The 22,065-nt window shown below is 35.7% G+C and overlaps 1 protein-coding gene across 1 annotated transcript in view; it reads right to left on the reverse strand.

Annotated features, from left to right (window-relative positions):
* Window positions 1-22,065, reverse strand: part of INVS (inversin) — an 80,965-nt gene that overhangs the window by 38,588 nt on the left and 20,312 nt on the right. Inside the window, exons 4-5 of the mRNA XM_079300243.1 lie at window positions 6,807-6,980; window positions 4,446-4,613 (exon numbers count right to left, since the gene is read on the reverse strand). Of these exons, the coding sequence (XP_079156369.1) occupies window positions 4,446-4,613; window positions 6,807-6,980 (342 nt within the window). The remainder of the gene's footprint in view (window positions 1-4,445; window positions 4,614-6,806; window positions 6,981-22,065) is intronic.

The raw sequence follows: 22,065 nt of genomic DNA on the forward strand, positions 1-22,065 counted from the left end.
GCTTTGCTGAAGCCTAGGTAGACAACACCCACTGTTTCTCCCTCATCTACCCTGCCAGCCCAGCCATCACAAAAGGTTCTCTTATTGGTCAAGCATGATTTCCCCTTGGTGAATCCATGTTGACTATTAATAACCTTCTTTTCCTTCCCATGCTTAGAGATGACATCCAAGAGGAGCTGTTTCATCACCTTTCCAAGGATTGAGGTGATACCTGTAGTTTCCTGGGTTGTCCTTCTGGCCCCTTCTCAAAACATTAGAGGCACACTGGCTTTCCTCCAGTCCTCAGGCACCTTTCCTGTTCTCCATTTCAAAGATCATTCATTTAAAGAACATCTGCTAATGCTAATTAAATGCTAATGAAGTTCCCCATCTCAGACAAAAAACCCTAATCACCTAAGTTTTAGATTAGGTATCATTACTGTCAGCCATGTTTTGTTAGAGTCAAAATTTAACATACTTAAAACATATTGGAGTTCACTAATATACATAGTCACCACTACAATAATAAATAATCTATGCAAAACATAAAAAATTGATAAATATTACTCTCAACTAAAACTGCAATCAAAGTTAACATTGTTACACATACAAACCATAATAATCAAAGCACATGTAACACTTATTTTGATAAACACTCAAAAGCATTTACCTGAACCACTAAAGGGAAAACTTGTATGTTCTTCCCAAACTTGAATAATTCCCAAGATAAAGCAAACTGATAATAAGGTTACTTTTTGTCTATTCATAGAGCTCAGCAGGGGGAGCATAGAGCCTACTGCAATAAGTCATTTTATGAGAATCACTTAAGAATGGCTAAACATGAATTACAATTGGCACAGAAGTTATTACTGAAATTCTAAGTCCGCCAGAGGAAAATGTGTTTGAACAAAATGGACAAACAAGAAAACAAATGCTTCTTCATTTCTAATTTGCTGATGTAACCCTGACAACTAATTTTCAAGCCTTCCAGAAGCACAACAACATCTTAAATAAATGAATCCTAAAACTCCTGGCTTAAAGTCATTGATGTTGCCAAGAAATATCCCCATACTCAAAAGTGTTATTTTTACAAAATGGTGCAGAATCTCCAATGACAAAGCCACTATTTACATTCTAGTCTAAAAGTACTCATGCGTTTTGATTTTTTGGCCACTTAAATTAAAAATTTCTAGGCCTGTTCCTGCCTACATTCACGAATATAATTTCTTTAGATTTTAAGTGGGTATGGTTAGCTATAATTAAACTGTCACGCTGTATTAATATTTTAAGCACAATACAGAGAAGAAACAGAAGCTAAGCATTTTTCTGTGGCAATTAGAACAATGGAATTGTAGGCAATAATGGAAAGTGTGGTATAAACAAATGTCATGTCTCCTACCATGAAATATAAATAAAGAGAAGGATACAAAATAGACAGAGAGTACTAAGCAGTTGCTTCCATTATAAGAATGGAATCTTATTCTATTCTTTTCTCCTTAAATTTTCCCAGTGCTTTTCATGTAAAGCACAATCTGGAAAGATGGAAAAGGAAGTTGACTGTGAGAGGATTTCCAGATTAGAGTTTCTCCCTACTTCACACTTGTTGAGCTCCATTTTGATTGTATTATACGGATCTCAATCTCAGATATAACCAGTTTTTGCATTACTGTTCACATCCCTGCACACTCAACCTACTTTCTCAGCATTCAGCTGAACTCTTCGTAACTGTTTATTTTGGCAATACCAGTGGATTATGTACTAAACAAACATCAAACAGAAAGATGACCCTTAATTTTAAGAATTTATAAACAGGAGACAATATCTGGCCACACCCAAAGGAGAATACAGGAAAACAAGACAGCCTTTTTCAGTACCACAGACTGTTGTTTCGATAAAACCAGCAGGTAAACTTTTGTTAAGTTTTTGTAAAGCAGCACTGGAGAGTTCCAAGTAGGATACTAGAGAAAAAATAATTTTCTGGGGAATTCTTCCACAGTGTTAAAGATAAGACAGAAACAACAGTAGTGTTGTTTTTCATAACTTGGCCAGCAGGCACCAAGGTAGTCCAGAAGCAGATATTGATACTTCACTGCTGTCTGGGCAATGGCACACAGTGGTTAGAGAAAGCAAACACAAATGGTTTGGTTGGATGTAATTAAAAATGGGGAAGCAACCATGACACAGATGCCTTTTATACTGCTTTATACTTTTACACACTACAAAGACAGTATTTCCGCAAACTTAAAAATGCAATTATGTGTTAAGACATAAGACAACAAATTTTCACTCTATGGGTACATCCACTAGAAATACAATGCAGACTGTGAAAAACTATAAAGTTAGAAGACCTAAAGAGAAATAAGAATCAAACATGATGCTTAGACAATAGACTTGGAACTTGGCAATATAGCAAAAAGCAGCTAAGGAAGCAGGGGAGCACTGTGAGCTCTGCTGTGTCTGTACTGTGCTGTGAAGCTCGGTCACTTCAAGACAAGTAAGAAAAACACTTCAATTTGGAGAGAACACTTTACTACAGGATTAAACTCAGAGCACCATCTCCACCACAATAAGGTATTTATATTCAACAAAAAATCCAACAGATTGATAACCTAATAACATTTCTGTATCATCAATTTTGCAGCATAGCTAAATTATTTTTTCATTTAAACTTGTTATTGACTTAGTCTGTTAGTAAGCACATATAGATGTAACTAATTGCAATATCAACAACTAAGCTGATACATGAAAAACCCTAAATGAAATCAAGAATACACTCTTTTCAGCCCAGTCAAAATGCCACTATATATGCATCCAGCATGAGGAACAAACAGGAGGAGTTGGAAGCCTCCAGAGGAGAGCTATGGCCCAGCTGCCACTACTGAAACTTTGTGGGATGCATTTATGACTGGTGTGCTGTCCCTGAGGAATAGCCATGAGCAGGTGGAAAGCTGTAGGCAGGAATCAGAGAGCGAGGCAATAAAAGGAACCTTGTGGCCAATGTGTGCTACAGGCTGCCTGTCCAAGGGGAGCCTCCTGACAAAGCCTTCTTGCTCCAGCTGCAGGAGGCATTGTGCTGGAGGGTCTTGTCCTGCTGGGGAACTCCAACCACCTTTTCTATTTTCCTGGAAGTGGCTGACATCTGCCTGCTGATGGGAAGAGTGAATACATTTCTTTTTCCTCATGCAGCTTTTGCTTTCTATACTGGGCTGGCAGTAACTTCATCCACAAATCTTCTGGCCTTCTTCCTATTTTCTCTGCCTTGAAAGAGGGCAGGTGAGTGAGTGGCTGTAGGGGTGAGGCTCTTGTCTGAGCCCAATACACCACAACTTTATAAAATATTTGCCTTTTGACTACCGAATGTTTGAAAAAGTCTATAGTTAATACTGACACCCCTACATACTTAGCAGCAAGTTTACTTCTCCAGTGTGGCAGAAAAGTAGATACAAAGTTTGGGACAAAATTTTGTTTGCAACAATTTTTTTCACAGCTGGATACAAATTACAAATGTATTGAAAAAACAGCAACACAGAAATACAATCTTTTTGATGCTGGTATCTTCTCTGAAACTATTTTTATAGTAAAAAATGTATCAATAACATTGCAAAATTGTGAGATTGTCAGTGTGATTTGAAAAAAAGCAAAGAAAGGTTTCATTTTCATATTTAAGTTAGCTTGCAAGCCAATCAGGCAGACAGACATACAAGTCCTTGTAGTTAAAGTACAATCACTGTATGTCTAGTTCTGAAAGACCTTTGAAAGACAAAGATACACGCAGATTGTTTGAATGTGACAGAAAATTTAAATTAAGGCCTCTGTATCTTTTCATTTTAGTGAAGCTCAGAGATTTTCACAAAATAAAAATCAAGATAAAAATCAAGCTGAGCATACAACTTCATTGTACCCATTATAACTGTCATTGCAGATGATAAACTGAAATGTTGCAGTAAAAGAAAATATTCTATCAAGGAAACAGTATTGAATTCATACATAAAATTACATAGAAAGTCTCTCACCAAACTGATTGTGGGCTGACTGATAATTGATCAAATATTTCCCAGAATTCGAACTTGAAAAACCAAATTAAACTGGAATTTTCAGTATAGATAACTAGCAAATAATGAAGGAAAGATACATAACAAAGAAATCAGTGTGCAAAATGCAGCTGAAATGAGCAATATGACTGACCATTTTATCCAGGAAAACATTTAAGTCTTTCCTTCTCCCCCTTACAAGACTTAGAGCAAAGTCATCCACCCATAGAACTCAAAACAAACTCCTTTAGAGAGAGCAAAGATATTTAGGATTATTTCTTTAAAAGTTCAGGATATAAGAAAAAAGCAAATTATTTCAATGTCAAAGAGTCAGTGGATCAAAATGAGAACTCTCAAGAGAATAAAAAATATTTCTGTCAGAGGAAAGTAGTAAGGACAGAAAGTGTTACACACATATATAGCACACTTTCTTACCAGAATACATTTCACTGTGTGGATTGCACTAGGGTCCTTGTTGTTAGCTGCCCAGTGAAGTGGGATTTTTCCTTCAATATCCGGAATTCCAATATTTGAATCATGTTTTATGAGAAGCTTCACGTGCTCTGGGTTATTGTAGTAGGCACTCCAATGCAATGCAGTTTGCTGCAACATAATATTCAAAAGCTTTTTCAAGATGTTGAAAAATTGTTGGAACATGAAAATTAAAAATGGCTAAAACCAGCTTTAAACAACAGGTAAATACAAGAAAGTTTTTGTCGCACTTCAATAAAGAAGACTGACAAAAAACTGAGCACATGTACCTGGGGTGGCTGACAACTGGAAATTTGTGAAAATAGGCATTAAACAAGTGACCCATCTACCTTAGTAAGAGCAGATCATCACACACCTTTGCTACTTAGGTCTGAATTAAGTCTAAGCTTCACCACCTCATACAAAACCTAAGATGAGAAGCCCTTGTGCTTAGAACACAAGTATCTCTGGTAGGAGACTAACTGCTTTTTATGAAGATTTGTTAGACTATGGCAAGAGAAAAATGTCACTGCCACTTAGCACACTGCTATTTGGCTATTTGGTGCAGAGAAAATATCTGTGCTTGGTATTAAGCAATGACATCCAAGCTAGAATGATCATCTGAACCAGGTCTCAGCACCAGAGCTGCACTGTAGAACAACTGCAGTTATTAGTGTGGCCCCTCTTAAATTTCAAACTCTGTTGGGATAACGCGAATTAACGGAGACTACTCCCCACTAGGGGAAGGTGACACTGAATGCTGACCCTGGACTTGGATCCATCATGAACAAAGGTTTTGACTTTACTGTCTGTGATGACTTAGAATTCTCAGGTTGAATATTAGTGAATCTAATGCCCAGTGACTCATGGCAGTCCAATAAAACATCAAAGGGCAATCCATGCTCCTATTGCCAATTCCTGACTGCCAACAGCTTTTTGCAGGTCTTATCTATGTCCATAACTACACAGGCAAATCAACGTGTGGGGGTTTCTTAACGAGCAAAACATTGGCATATTAACAAGTATTTCATTTACCAGACACACCTCTCCCAACTGCCAAGTAACAGAGAGTTATAAGATAAAGAATATTTTTTTTTCCCAGCTTTCTCACCCTCTCACTCCTACTAAACATTACATGGTGCTTTGATTGGAAACAGAGAAATGACTCCTGCAGGACATTTATGCATAAAGTACAATACCCTGGATTAGCATCCTTATACAGTGACATGGAATGTGCAAGTTCACTATCATGTCCTTAACTTCTCTGTAAAGGAAGAAGGCAAAAAGGAGCCTATTTGTGTTTGTTGCTGCCAGCTGTTAGCCTAGTACCATGGCACCAATGATAAGACAGCACAGCCTTTTTTTCTACTTGCCACTCACTGAAGAAGGGCTCCACAAAGTGCCATCACAGCCTTGTACCAGTAAAAATTTGTAATAAATTAACAAGAGATATATATTAAATGGAGTTGACCAGTATTCCTGGAAACTGACAGCTGCAATCAAAGCAGAAACCTTTGGTTACCAGAGGGCCAGCGTAGCCTTGGTTCACTGACTTCTGTCACCTACACCCAGTTTCAGCCAGTTACCCACATGGAAGGAGATGCAAAAGACACCTGTTCTCCCTCATGTTCAGGAATAATATTCGACAATTTTTATGTGCTCAGTTACAGCAAGGAAACTGAAAAAGCTATGCACCCAACAGGATCAAACAGGTTGGACTCTGTGCCTGAGATCTGCTTTCACCAACCTGAATTCTATTTTTTGTGACTACTCATGACATGAACTGGGAGAAAAGTGCTCTGTGTTTTGTGGGGAATCTGGCAGTGCTTTAAATACTGTCTTGGAAATCTGCTGAACAGGCAAGGTTGCTAAATGGTTTTGGCAGGTTTATGCATACCTTTGTTAATTAATTAGCATGGTCATGAAATCAGCACGACCTCTCCAGAATGACTGCTGTAATTATAGGCAGTTTTCTAGTGCTTCTTATCATTAAAAGATTCTAAATGTGAGGTTTTTCAGAGGAAGAAAAGCAACATAAGCACATGCTATCCAGACTCTAACAAGGATCATAATGTTACAGAAAGACTCGATGGCTTTTGAATCCTCTATTGTTGTAACTACTCTCAAGAAGAATGTCAGTAGAGCCAGTGCAATAAACTTTGACATCATTAACATCAAGAAAATATCAATATTTCTACTTTGAAAACCTACAATAAGTCAATGAGAAATAATATTTTGTACACAACTGCTTGATGTAAAACCAATTTCTAAAGTTGCTACAAATCTTATAATAAGCAGTTGTCTTAAAATAAGCAGTATTTTTACCTTGTTTCTGTCCTGGGTATCCACTTCTCCAGGTGCCATATGTTTTAACAACAAAGCTAAACATTTTGGACTTTTGTGACGTGTAGTTAAATGTAATGGTGTCATATCCTCTAAGTCCTTCTGCATCCAGTTTCCTCTACGAGCCAGTAAAAGTTTCATGAAGCGGTAATTTCCCTGGGTAAAGAAAAATATCAGAAATTTGTGTCAGTCTATCAAACCAAACGATGATACTTATATATATTTATTGTATTACAGTGCCTAAAAAAGCTTGCAGCACAACACAGCTCAAAGTTTGGAAACATCTAATGAAGATTTTTTTTTTTTATTAATATGAACTCTTCCTCTCTATGTCTCTTTTGCTACTTGGTTTTAGATATTTATATTCCATTAGCAAAATAAGACAGGGTTCATTCATACTAAAAATTCTGCAATATTATCAGAATTTCTTAACTGTTTAACTCAGCAAAAATGTGAAAACTGAAATAAGATCATTACATTCTGTTTTCAGCAAGGTGAACAGTTATTGGATGCGAAACAAAACTAAACATGAAGAAAGAATGTAATTTGCAAAAAAAAACTAAGAAAATAGCCAGGAATGATTCAGAAAGATAAAATGTACTCATCTGAATACATAGCAAATATATGCAAAATGATTGTTTCTTAGATTTTAAAATTAAGAACTATATGAGTTTTGGTCTGCAATATATATAAAATAAAAGGATGGGACAGCTAGCTTTACAACACATTGAAAATACTTCTCACTAGGACTTTCATTAGGTTTTTACTATGTTTTCAAAAGAAATAACACAGAAATGCTTCTGTGATATAAATATAATGATATAATAAATGAAAGGGGATCCCAAAAAGCCCAATCCGGTTTTATTTCTCAAATCACTGAAGAAGCCAGTGAAAAATTAAAGACATGATTATGCAATCATGAAGAAGCTGTACTGATTTAGTAGTACAGCCAGCCCTGACTTGCTTCTACCCCTTGCTTGAAGTTATTTTCCATATAGGAGAGATGATACATACAACATAGTAGGGTTTATCAAATCACCTTCAGCAGTTAAGTTGCAACTGAGGATCAGCAACTGCTGGAGCAATAACTTATTAAAGTAAAACATCTGCACCTACCTTCAGTCATCATGGTTTAAACACCCTTGCTCTTTTCACACTCTAACTTTTAACCTTTCCTAAAGTGAAAGGAGTGTGTTGACTCCTAATTTTGCTCACTGCCTTCCAATGCTTCCCCAAGATTCTAGGTTTTGCCAATTTCCCATATAGATCATTACCTATAACTACAATGAAAATAGAAAGCTCAGAAGAGAAGATAAATTGTACTAATTCTCCCCCACTGAGGGAAAAGTGGAGCATTTGATGAAGCTTTATTAGACAATGTACACAGGAAAGGTGACACTTAAATCAATAGAAGTCATGTCTTTGGATCCTTCTGCTTATGAAACTACCTGCAAATTAACATACTTCAGTCTGCTACAATTCTTTTATAAATTCTGCAAGTTAGTTTAGTCCCCTTAGGCTGTCTTTGGAAAAACAATGAAAAAAGGCAAGCAAGTAGACAAGGGCAAGCAGTGCTAGTGAACGGGGGCACTTTGGTATCTCATAAGGCTCAGAATTGCAAATCTCTCTTGTCAGCAGAATGGTAGGATGGAGACAGGCCAAAGGATTCCAGAGGCCTCCACAGCATCCAGTGCCATGGCATAAAAAAGATTCAAATTTCATTTTTCAAAGCAGCCATAAACATTGGAAGGGCATACTTTACAAAAATTACTGTTCTGTTTTTTGTCTAACACCAATGGAATACTTGAGCTTTATGGATGCAGAATGGATTTCACTAGGTATGGCCAAAATAAATGAATGTGGCTTTTTTTCTGTGCTACACTATTTTATTTTAAAATACAAATCAAGGAAAGCAAATCATGAATGAGCCCTGCTTCTACTATTTATTGTTACAAGTCCTTGCTCATCAGTGACAGATTACAATAAAAGTTTGCCACAGAACCTGCCACAAACCTGCCTGATCATGTAAACTTCTCTTGCCAGATACAGCATGGCTATAACAGCATTCTCAGTGATACAGCATGATATCTGTAGAGCTCCTAAACCACGGAGAACAGTCTCTGAACTAATTAATGATAAATTTGGGGTGGAGCTAGGGATGAGAATACTCCTCATTACTATCATTACACTGTACAGGAAAGTACAAGAAAAATTTACAAAACTCATAAAAAAGAAAAATTAACAAAAAAATCTTAGTATATCATGATGTGGTTGGCAATTAGACTGGAGGGAGACAATGTTAACTATCTTGAGAGAATACTAACTGCTTTTCTCCATCACAGAGAATAATACATTTGTGCGGTTTTCTATATTTCCTGCACCCAGTGTATGCATATCCATGAGAAAAAAAAAAAAAGTTTTTGTATTGTTGATGGGTACTTATTGGAAGATTTACAAGTATATTCTGCTTTTTGAATGAATTCCACTGTAAAGAAGACTGAAAGTTAAAATAATGCATAAAACTAAGGAAACATGGCCTTTTATTACTAGAATTTCTCTCCCTACATGGTATTTTATATTTCTTATAACACATTTTTCCATCAGTTACTACTACATTATTCTCTTGCATGCTTAGCCAACAAATCCCTCTCCTTAGCAAATGAATTTGTAACAAATTCCTTCATTCTGAAACACAAAGGACTGTTTCTTCCAAGTGATTTAAGATTTTTTTAACACTACCACAGAAAACACCTGTACTTACATTACTTATTTGAATTATTAATGCTTTTGCTTCTAACCACTGTTCTTTTCTTCAGTAATACCATTAATTTTGCTGTCTTCCTTTCACTTGTTAGAAAACAATATTGTGCTTTTTAATGACAATGGAAATTTTCCCCACCTTCAATTGATTACTGCTTAAGTTTGTAAGTATGAAATGTATCAACATGCCTTGAAGGCAGATGTAATTAGGTCTTATTAGGTGGAGGGAGGGAATGCTTAATTTGAAAAGCCAATTCCTCCATATTTATAAAAGCTTTGTGTATAGAAAATCTTCAAGCTGGATAGGATTTTACTCATAAATAATGCACTTGACTGGCCTAAACATTCCTGGGCATGAAGCTCTCTGAGTCAGTCTGTGGTCTCTTACCATTGACAGTGACTCAAAATTAATTCTACTATAAACAGAAAACATTATGAGCAAACACGATTAAATACTTGCACAGAAAACTTGGTTCCTGGCAGCCAAAACTTACCATTTCAATGCCAATTCTTAAAATTCCTTTAGATTAAAATTATTTGAAGATCAAAATATTTGACTCTGCAAACTACAGCAGAGCTTCAGAGCACAGCTCACTTCAACATAATCAGAAGAAATACTTCTGCTATTTCAAAAATTCAGCCACAGATACTATCTGCAGTGATGTAAAACACATTTTTTGGTGACAGTTCAATAAGCAACCATGGCTCTACCATCAAGTAATGACTTCAAAGAAAATTCTGGACTCCAAGCTAAACTGCTAAGCAGGCAGAAAAATTTTATTTCCCCAACTATTTCAATGGAGAAGAGAGTTATGGAAGAAATATCTTAGTCAGAATCAATGAATTTGCCAGAATTTAGATTGTGCCATTGAAAAAAATTATCCCCAAAACTGCAAACTCGGTCACTAAAAAAAAGCTGTCTAGTATATACAATATGATTCTACTGCCAGGGAAAGGTTTCAGTGGAAAATCACTGGTAAACTTTTCAACCTAGTTTCTGGGTCTACAAGAAAACACGTTTATTTCTTTATTAATCTAAAGCATCTTTTTCAATCTATTTTCTCTCCCTGGCTGAGGAAGTGCATTGAGAGAGCAGCTGGGTGGGCATCTGTCAAACAGCCATGGTCAGGCTGTCCCATATGGTCACCTAAGTGAAAGGCTAAAGAAAAAATGAGCTCTGTTCAGTGGTGCTTTAATTCTAATCATATGTTGATGCTGAAACTACTGGCTGTGTTACCAGTGCACAGAAAACACTGGCCTCGCATTTCACATCTTCCCACTCTGCACAGCCCACAGAGTCCTGCTCTGAGATACTGAGTGCCATGTGCCTCAGTTAAAATTTGTTATGAACAGTACTTAACTTCGGAGGAAGTGTTTGAAACAATCTCACAAGCACACAAACTTGCTTTAAAGAGTACATCTGAATTCTAGAAACATTCTGCTGATGTGCAACAGAGCTCTGTGAAAATTTATTTCCATTCTCATCGCACTATGTCTCAGTGAGTTAACTTGGTCACTAAATTAAACTGTGTGTTTCTTCTACACTAACCACTTCTTCTACCCTGTAGCATGGATACATCTCAACACTAAACTTTTTGTATTCAGATTTTAAAACCACTCTGCAGAGATAAACACAATACTTTTTATAAGGAGAGAAACTGAGCTGTACAAGGTAAGGCTGAGTGTCTTAGCATCTTAGAGCATGTGCATCTCTCCAAGACATCAAAAGCACACCCATAGCTAGGTTACCATCATAATCAATGAGTTAAAAGGGGACAATGCATGTAGAAAAATTGCTTATTTCTCTATTAACTGCTGAGATCACATTTTCAAAAACCGTAACAATTCTAATCCACATAAAGTACTCAACATGACTTGAAAGTCTGATCTGCACTAATTTACAGTGTAGAGCACATGAGCTGACAACTGTTACAGTACAGCTAAGCTAGATTTTCAGACTATCTACAATGTGCCTGTGAAGATTTAGTGTACTGTAAGGGTTGCTAGAGGAACTGGGGAAAAAGCAGCCCAGCATCTCTATACAACCTCCTGGTAAAAACAGCAGGGGTCATTAAAAAGAATGCCAAGCTGTTAAACCGTGAAGATGCTGCTTTGGCTCCACTCCGAAATTACATACCTGCTTTCCCAGGACTGGGAACAGACAGGCCAAAAGAACACAAATCCTCAAAAGAAGGTGGATAGTGAGTAAGAACATATAACCATTTTTAAAAAATTCCTAGGAACTTCTTTTAAATGGAATTACAATGTTCAGGACTTTTTCCTCCCAGTTCTCTGTTTCAGGCTGGGACTTTTAGGTTTTGTTTCTTGTGTAGGTTGTTTTTTTTTAAGCAAACACACGCACAAGGACACATTTAATTCTGCTACCCATGAAAATACAGTGTGGTTTTTAAAATCTAAAACTGGTGTTTTCATCTCAGTAACAAAGGACAAATCCTACATTGCCCTCAAGAAATCATCAGCTCTGTGCACTCATGCTAGTTGGAGCTGTTCTATTTTGAACACTAGTAAGCAGAGATTACAGGGCTACCAAAGGGGGTCCCACAAAGTACACTACTGAATCCCAATGACACTTGCCTACTGCTAGTGCATATGTCTTGTCAGATATACTTAAAATTGCCTTTCTGCCATAAATTTGGTACATTCTCCAATCAGTTTGCACATTACATCCTTCTCAGTCATGTTTCAAATAATAAATTAATACTACATAGAATTAATTATTATGTGTGTCATCTGCTCCCCACACTCCTGCCTCCCTAGGACTTGCATTTTGGACTATAATATTTATAACAATTTCAATTACTTTCAGTATTCCTATTCTTCTGATATTCTAGTCACTGTCATCCTTTCTTTGACTGATAATCATTCCTAACACTGTGCCACTCTTAAGTATCCTTTAAAAAAATACTACTCATGATTCTAAGTTTGCTCATGAAAAATATTGACTAAAACTAGATTCAAGGGCAACTGTTAAGGAATTCTAATACATGCCCTCTGACCTTATAGCTTGTATTTCAACTGTATCCATTTTTAGTTCATTATCAAATAGTAATTCACATTCTCTTACATTTTATATCCTAATTTCTAATTAAGCTTGCAATTTTCCATCTAGCACTATAGTTAATATTTCTGTACAGGGCTAAAAAGGCAACCTATTGAATACATTTCTATGAAATGAGCTAACTAAATATCCAGTTACTCTTAAAGAACCTACTGCTGACAGAAGATGCTCAATTTACCTAATTTTCTATTTCTGCTTGTATATTTATCCCCATAATTTAAATTATTATGTGCTTCTGAGGTGAAATAGGCTGCTTCTCTCAGCTACTTCTTTCTTAAAAGATTACTTAACACTATTTAAAAATGTTATTGAATATCTTAAATTATATAATGCCACAATTCCCAAAGAACAATTTACTGATTAAAATTCTTTTGCACCTCATCCCTTGTTGTTTCTGTACTCATGAGATGAGTTTTACCAAAAATCTGTCATTAACCACTGACCAAAGCTCCAAACAGAAAGTCCTGCAGTAACTAAGCCTGGTCAACAAATGTGCAGCAGACTGCAGGTGAGTGGTAAAACAGAGGCTTCCACAAAATCAGAAGCACAAAGGTCAGCCATTGAAAGGGGTGTGTTTGAAGACAGCAGTGCAGCAAGTCCACCAACCACAATAGAAAAGATTTCTGAGATCTGATAATTATACATCCCTACTATAGATTAATAATTTATTAGCTTATTAAATTTTGATTGTTGAAATACATTCATTATTAATTAAGAAGCACTTATGTAAGACATTTTAGCAAAATTTTCTTAGCAATCTTTTATGAAAAGATAGACTATCTAACAATCAATAAATCCTCTTCAGAGGAATACAACATAGAATTCAGTTACTTTTACTCTTCCACAAACAGAATAGTACAAAATCATTACAATTAAATTAATTGCAAAGATAAAACATCTCCTGTTGTAATATTACACCAATCATAACATGGGCAGTGATTATACAACTATTTAATAATTATTATTGTCTTTAAATATTATTAATGTTTAAATTTTTCTTTTAAACTTTTAAATGTATCTATGAAAGTAGAGCTGGATATATAACAGCAACTTTAGAACAGAAAAACTAATTATATCATGGCTAACTGCATACATGTTCACTCATATACACTGTTCATTTGCTTTAAACCCAGGTTTAGAACTGGCAATGTACATTGAAATTTAGCACACCAGGCCACTGATCTCTTTTTCCAGAGAAGCACATTCTATCCCAAATATACTAACAATATACTAACAACAACAACAACAAAAAAAAAAAAAAAAAAAAAAAAAAAGTTCATACATGCAAAAACCCAAAATAGATTGTTATGATCTTTTAACAGTCAGATTAGATTAGTTAAACCTTTTAAACCCAGAACTTCTTAGACGCTGGAGTCAAGACCTAATTGTTACTTAGGCCAGAAACACAAAAATGTCTACAGTTTTAAATAGTGACACAGCAGTTTCTAAAGCCAGTAGAAATCTATAGATTAACAAATACTAAATCATATTGTACACTCAGACACTCATGGAGGTAAAATATGTACAACATGAAAGTATTTTAGATTTTGCCTTAAAAATCCAAGCAGAACACATCAGCCACTTGGCACTGCATTAACATGCTTTGCCAAGAGATTAGCACAGATGCTAAAGCCAAAGTTGAGAACAGTTCTTTGCTGTCAGATGCTTTCAAGAAGCAGTGAAAGTCCAAAAACTTGAACTCCTTAATTGCTAACTATGCCTCTGAAAGATAAATACATCCACGAGGTTTCTCTTTAAAACAAAAATGGCAACTGAATTTAACCTGCTTATCTTCAGAGTAGAAAACTCTCTTTGATCCACTTGGTCTTACAGAAGATAATGTTACTATAAACACAAATGTGTTTACTCTCTTTCCAGTGAGGAGGTGCTGAAGAGAGGATGCTTCACCCTGCAAATAAACTTTTGTACAAATTTTCAAACCCCAAATATTTTAATAACTTTGGAAAGGGGCTGTGCACATGGTTTCTTTAGAGGTTGTTTCATCTTTTAGTGTCTCTTTGAAATGAGGTACATTCAAGAATGTCAGAAACCACTCAAAATGATGTGGACTTCTGTCACCAACACCTATCAGTTTTAGTAGCTTTTCAGGAAACAAACTAAGCATTCAGAAAAACAGAATCTGTTCTATCATAGTTCTAATTTGATATCTATAGGAACAGACTACTGCTCCAAAAGTAGCTGAAATCCATACAGCAAAAGGAATATTTTGATATGCTTATATTATCAGCTACTTGCCAGAAATCTCACAAGGAAAACTACTAAGAGAGGCTAGCAAGTAGATATATTAATTTAATTACAAATAAGAATTACTTGGATTTATAAATTAGCACTTATGTTTTGAAATCTTACCTATGCATGAAATACTAGAACTTCTTATTTTCTAATACACTGATACTGAATTCATATTGCCTGGTTATAACAACTATAAGCCCTATAAAAGCTACCCTTTACTGTATATGACTGCACCATTCTTACACTCCTTGAATATCAGTAAATTTGTTTAAATAGCTCCTGAAAAAAAACCAAATAAAGTAAACACAGCTACTTGGAATCCCTGTTTCTAGTTAAAATTGGTAAAGTCACCATCAAAGGATCAGGTTGGCTTTCTGGTTATCACTAAGGGTTAACCTCTTGATTAACAACTTAGTTTAAAAATAAAAGAGAAAATCTTTAGGATTACTGTTTTAGATGTAACCCTTAGCAGCCATGCATTGGACTATAGGTTTGAAAAAAAATAAATCTGTAAGCTCTTTATTACCTCTGTATGGACAAGGATGATGCCATGCCTTCTATCTAACAAACCAGTGGTGGATTTAAATATGCAATGCTCTGCTAACCCTTACAAGTCAACCATGACAAAAACATCACTGATTTTCGATACTGGGTTTAATCTTGTGAAACACCCTTTTAGCAACTTCGTTAGCAGCATTCTAGACTCAAAAGTAAAACACTCAGCTGGAGAAAATCTCTCAGACAGCTGAACAGAAACCTTATTTACCAGTTTTCAAGCTGAACGTGTTCATCTGTCTGGCAAAGCATCTTAGGCAATACATCAGCAGAGAACATCAGCATGACTTGAGGCCAGTTCTGACTATCAGACATTTTGACTGAAAGCAAGGCAGTGTCTCAACTAAGGGCGATTCTCCCTAAAGCCTCTTGCAAGATTGGCTTTACTCTCTTGGTTTCCATAGGAATAGACAGAACTATCAACTGGCACACAGTTAAAGAACACAATAGAGAAGACCACGGATCAGTGCAGTAAAAGCCAAGGTAAACTGTTTCCCAGCATAGGCTGAAAGAAAATAGGTGTTTGTATCTCACAGCCTTTGACCTCATTTATCCATGGCCTATACATGTTGCTCCTATGTAGTGTTCTCAGCTCTTCAGCAATAAATGTTATGGTCTACCTATAAAAATTAGTGGCTTTCATGTAAAAAGCACTTCAAGGATGAAAATGCAATTAGCATTCTCATTTCCAGTTGATCTCTTCCACTGTTACTGAACTTGTTTTCCTGTAGTGTTCTTTTGAAGTCGTTCAGGCAGAAGTACCCACAAGACACAATCTCTGGGGATTTACGACAAAGCCTGAGACACATCATCCATATTTACAGGATCACTGCCCACCTCTCCATAAAGAATCAAACACTAACCTTTCAAAAAATACTGTATTTCAAAAAATAGTGATTTGAAGGATTTGTCAGAAAATACTGACTCCCTCCTCCCCAAAAATACAAGTACTAGAAAATAGTTACTATATTAATTTTCTTCATCTTAATGGCTTTGAGTTGAATTGTCTTGAACTAAGAGCACTATAACAAAACTAACAAAATGTATCCCTGAAACAGATGTATGCCTTTCAAAACTCTAATAAAAATGTTACAAATCATAGTACAATCCATGACAGAATTCTACCTGAAAACAAGTCTAAATAACAGGCATTAGTCCAGGCCAAGTCTTTTTATCCTACTTTTGTGCAGTACTATGTCATTCTGGAAGCAAACTAATTGCCATTACTACTAAGCATCACTCTGACTACTACTGTGTCATTACTGCCTTGTACTTCTTAATTGCACCCCTCTACGTGCATGTCATGTCCTTACAGACTGCTGGAAGCAGCAACCCTTGCAAAGTAAAAAGACAGTTGTATATATGCTCATTTTTGAACACAGCTTCATGGAATATTTTTGTTACTTCAGCTGCTGTTTTATCTGCAAATAAATGACCACCTTTTATGTGATTTAAATACATTTCAAACATATTAAGTCCTGTAACAAACCACTACGTGAAATAATTGCAAATCTACCTATCAAATTCTATTGGACGAGAAAAGGTCTCCAGTCACAGCAAAGTCTCCAGAACTATTACAGAAGTAGACAGACAATCCATATTGAAAACAACCAGCAATAATAGTAGGTTTACTCTTAATTTAAATAATTATTCAGACACTTCGGGCTACTTTTACATATAGCATAGTTTTATAGTTTCTATAGACACTGCAACAATATTTGATATTTAAAATGAAGCCATAATGTAATTATAGTACTAGTAAATAAATCAAAGCCTTCATAATCTATTCAAACTGCATCCTAGCAGTAATAAAAGTATAGGATTTATTTATCTTTGTCCAGACTAGAGGCAAATAAAATAACAAATCAAGGTTGGTGTTACAAAACCTTTCCAAATCCACACCATATTAATAATGTTGAAAAACCACATCCTTTGTTTATATCTCTATCTATGTTTAAATGCTCCCAACATAAGGCTGAACACACATGGATGATATCCATGACATAAATCAGTTAATATTTCAGTAAAAATTACTCCTGATTAGTAAAAACTAGTAGTATTCTTACTTAATCCTTCATTAATGAAAAAAGTGCAAAAAAAAAGGGTTTCAAACTGCTCTTCAAATTTAGAATCTTTATAGGCAAGTTAAATTTATTTTGTATTTTATGAAATGCTGACATTAACTGTTGCTTTTCAGGCAGCAACAGAATTTGCTTATGCAGTTAATACATACTCATTTTGACTTAAGTGTGATTCACTTAATTCTCTTTAATCAACAATTTAACCAACTGTTTACAGACAAAGAGAGAGACAAATGAAAGATTAGTGCTCCTGAAGTTTGTGGCTGACCATAAGATCTAAATTTATTTTTCAAATACCTCCTATAGCAGTAGCCTTGCATGCTGAAGACATCCTATCTAGTATCCTATTGATTCAAATGACAAGCCTGAGCATCAGATTAAGGATGTGTCAGACACCTGATAGAAGATTCCTGGAGATTTCAGCAGAAAGGTGTCCTGTTTCAAAATGATCTATTGCTGGTACTTCATGTATTGAGGTGTATGTGGATACGTTTAACACGAAACTAATTCACCTAAAATTAGAATAACATTTATAATCAGGGAAAACAAATATTTTCCCTTTTTACTGCTGAATAGCTGGGAAAAAAAGCACCTTATTCCAACAGAAATCACCCCACAGTTCACAAAATGCTACTAAACCAAACTGATGAGTTAATAATAGTGGAAATCCTGTTTTAATTTGTCAGTGCCAAATCTGGACACAAACAAGTGATTTCTCAGTCCCAACAACAATATTTCTTCTCATAACCATTAAAGATCAGTCGTGGGGTCAGCAGCAGAGGGGCAATTAATGCAAGAATGATGTTTTAGAAAGGACACTCAAACAGGGAAATGTCTTTGTCTGCAAAGGTACTTTTAAAGGTACAGACTTGGCAGCAGACATCAATGCCCTGGGAAAAGAGCTGGACGAGTCTCTTGTGTGCCGAGGGATGCCACAATGCCAAACATGCTCAAGGAACAACAGAAAGTGAAACAAAATGAATTCTATTCAGATCTGAAGTGCAACTCTTCGAATACTGCAAGCACCATGTTTAAAAAGAAAATACCATTTTTAAGATGCAACCATTATCTTCAAGATCAAATGACAGAGAAATTTTCACCTGTCCTTTGCACAAAGCAAAATGAGAGAGAGGGAGCAGCTGTTTGATAACACTATGCAGGAGACAATCAGCAGCTGAAACCCAGGATAATTAAGTCAACTTAAAAGGGCCAAACATCAATCAATATGGAATTAAGTTCTTATAGAAAAAGCACTGCTCATGTCTGAACAAATGACTTATATTTGCTGGGCATATTTGTATCCTGTTCAGTTCTAGTTGGTCTTTGCAACAACATCTCTGAGTTGGAGTTATGTACCAATACTTTTTCAGACTTAAGTACTGATTTAAGATCTTTTTAAAGACAGGATCACTTTACCTACTCACTCTCAGTAACTGAGAATCTTCAAAAATTAATATAAATAATTTTACTTGTTGATAGTAGCCTGAAAAATTATTGTTATGGAAGAGAACTTAGCAAAGATCAGAAAAAGTAACAATAGGTCAGTTACATCAGTCAGAAGCTGTTCCAAATTTTACTCACTAAAGTATGCACTGAACTCAATACATGAAAATAAATTAAATCTACCCAGCTGGCTGTACAGATATTTAAGATATCATTCCATATGCTATGCAGAATTAGCTCCTTCTCACTGAGAAACACAACACAAGCAGAGCTTCTCAATGTTCTGCCACCATGGTTTGCACTTGAACCATATTTGCAAAATCTTTTAGAAAATCACTGCAGTCTGAGACATTCCTTTTCTCATTATTTTAATGAAATTTTATATTGAACTTTTAAGTGCTTGAGAGCAAGACTGGTCAACAGAGGCACGAGAATGATAATGCAAAATATATTTTGGGCCTGACAATAGCCTCCTTGGATTATTTCAAGCACAGAAAGCATGGTAGCAGAAGATATTAAGCCAAGTGGAGGAAAGGAGGAGAGTTACCAGAGAAAGAAGTGGAACAGAGATGCAGAGAAGTAAAATTACACCAAGTTTGAAAATGGGAGAGATTAGTTTGTACAATGAAAATAAATCAATTAGGTTAACAAAAATAGCTGTGATATTGCTGGAGGAAGAGTGAAAGAAAACATCTCCAATAGTGATGCTTGAGCAGGAGAAAAAAATAGGGGAAAACTGGGGAAATCACAGACCACTGCCACAGCAAGTTGTCTGGGAAAAAATACTGGGTAAGGATTTTCAAACCAAGTGTTAGGTAAAACTCCAGAAATTAAGATACTGAATTATGACACTCTTTTTATGACAATGAATAAAACAAAAGATGGAACGCTGAAAAAAAAAAAAAATCGGGAATGGACAGATTTTCAATAAGCTAAATATATAATTAAAAAATAATAAACAGGCCTGGGCTTATTTTATTAACCAGGAAAAAGCTAATTTTATCACAGTGTGTCTACACTGCAGACAACCACACAGGACAGAAATGCTGGGTCAGCTTCATGGATATTATGGACACTGAAGCCAACCAAGCCACAGCAGCACAATACTTCTGTGGCTCAGCAATCTTCAGCACACTTCAAGCTGTGAGAGTAGGCTATGATGTCACTTCTTCATCTGTCCATCCTGTAGCTCACACCAGAAGGTTAAAATGTGCTTAAATCAGATTACTCAGACTCAAATATCAAGATCATAAAGTTTGAGTTGGGGAAGCAATGAAACAAATCAGAGAAAGATAAATCAGGAGAACTAGATTATCAGAAAATAAGTGACAGAGGTGTAGTACCTGTCAGACAAGTAATTGTGAATCCAAAAAATTATTCAACACACATGAATTCAGGCTCTCACAGAAAGATGGATCTTTGAGAGCATGGCAATTAATCTCAAAGGAATAAAACACCCATGATTTCTGACACATAACACCACTGAAATGTGATAACAGACAATCTGTTCAAGATTTCTGCCTCTGGAATACTTACACTATTGTACTAATCTACGAAGATCAGACTGAGATTAAGGATGGGTTTGCCTGTATTTATAGCAGACCACCAGTAAAAACAATATTGATGACCATCAATAAGTGCTGCAGAAGAGAGGGGAGCAGCAGGGGAATCAATACAAATTGAAACACCGATAGTAAAAACACTACTTCAGAATAAATGACCAAACACAAAAGAAAAAAATTATGTAAGTCTTGAAATACTTACAAGTCCATTAAAAAAAACCCAAAAAACAAAACAAAACAAACAAACAAAAAAAAAGCCACCAAAAAATAAACAAAAAAAAAAACCACAAAAAACCCCACCCCCACGTATTTTGTTAAATTAGCTGGTGCAAAATAAAGAGCTTCATTCCACCATTTTAAAATCTTGCTATTTCCAGATCTTTTATACAGATCTATGGCCAAGTACTACAGATCTCAAGGCAAATGTGTTACTTAGAGAAGGGGAATGCTGGCATGGTTACAGCTCAGACTTGCTTTGAAGAAAGTGGCAAAATAAGATGACAAATAAAGAAACCACTATTTCAGTAATTTTATAAGTAAATCCTTCATTAAAATGCAGTCCTATTATTTACTCGGATAAGGTAAATATTAGCACATCTGACACATTCTATTATTTGTTCTACCAGCATAAGGGGTCTTGCATTGGATTTACTGTATTTAGAACAACAGAAATCTTTCTCCAAGAATAAGGCAGGAAGCAAAGATCAAAAGGAACAGTAAGAAAATGCAGACAAAATTCAACTGATGATTTTAAAGTCCAGTGCAGGACTGGATCACAATAATTACTCCACTTGGAGCAACATTGAATCCACTGCTTATATCTCAAAAAATACACTGGTATTATCAGACTGACATATCTTTACAACAAAATATTAAAATAAAATACTTGATTTCCTTACAGCTTCTACTAAGCAATTCCTTCAATTGATGGATATTTTCTTCCCCCATGTCATAATCTTTTGCATTTCTATTCCCTATCTGAGTAGTTAACTGGCTTTTTCTCAAGACATAAAACCAGTCTGATCTGGTACAACAGTGCCAAATCTGTTTCACACAAATTCTGCCTGTCTCAGAGAGAGAGGGAGAGAGTGCACACCACGCATCCTCATTAACTAGAAAGAGATGTAATTAAACAAGAAAGGGTTAAAGCATATGTTAGTCTATTCTACCTTTCTCTCTATTACTTTTTAAAAAGCTTTCATATGTCTTCTTCCTTGTTTCTGAAAGCTAACCATTCCTTCTTCCTTTCAGGAAAGCTGACATTTGACAGCTTAACATAGCTGACAGGGTTACCCAACAGCTCACCCTCCCTATTCTCAATCCAATTAGACCTCTAATCCTCCAGATGAAAGGCCCAACTACTCACGTTCCTCATGACAACGACAGCTATTGATTATTTGTCACTACAGCTAACACCTTCTCTGTCGAGGCCACTCTGACAGAAGCAAACCTACCAAATTAGACAGCACTTTATCTGCCCTGGAGGCCAAATGGCACAACAAGTAAAG

The sequence above is a fragment of the Erithacus rubecula genome (assembly GCF_903797595.1).
Source record: "Erithacus rubecula genome assembly, chromosome: 3".
Taxonomy (NCBI): Eukaryota; Metazoa; Chordata; class Aves; order Passeriformes; family Muscicapidae; genus Erithacus; species Erithacus rubecula.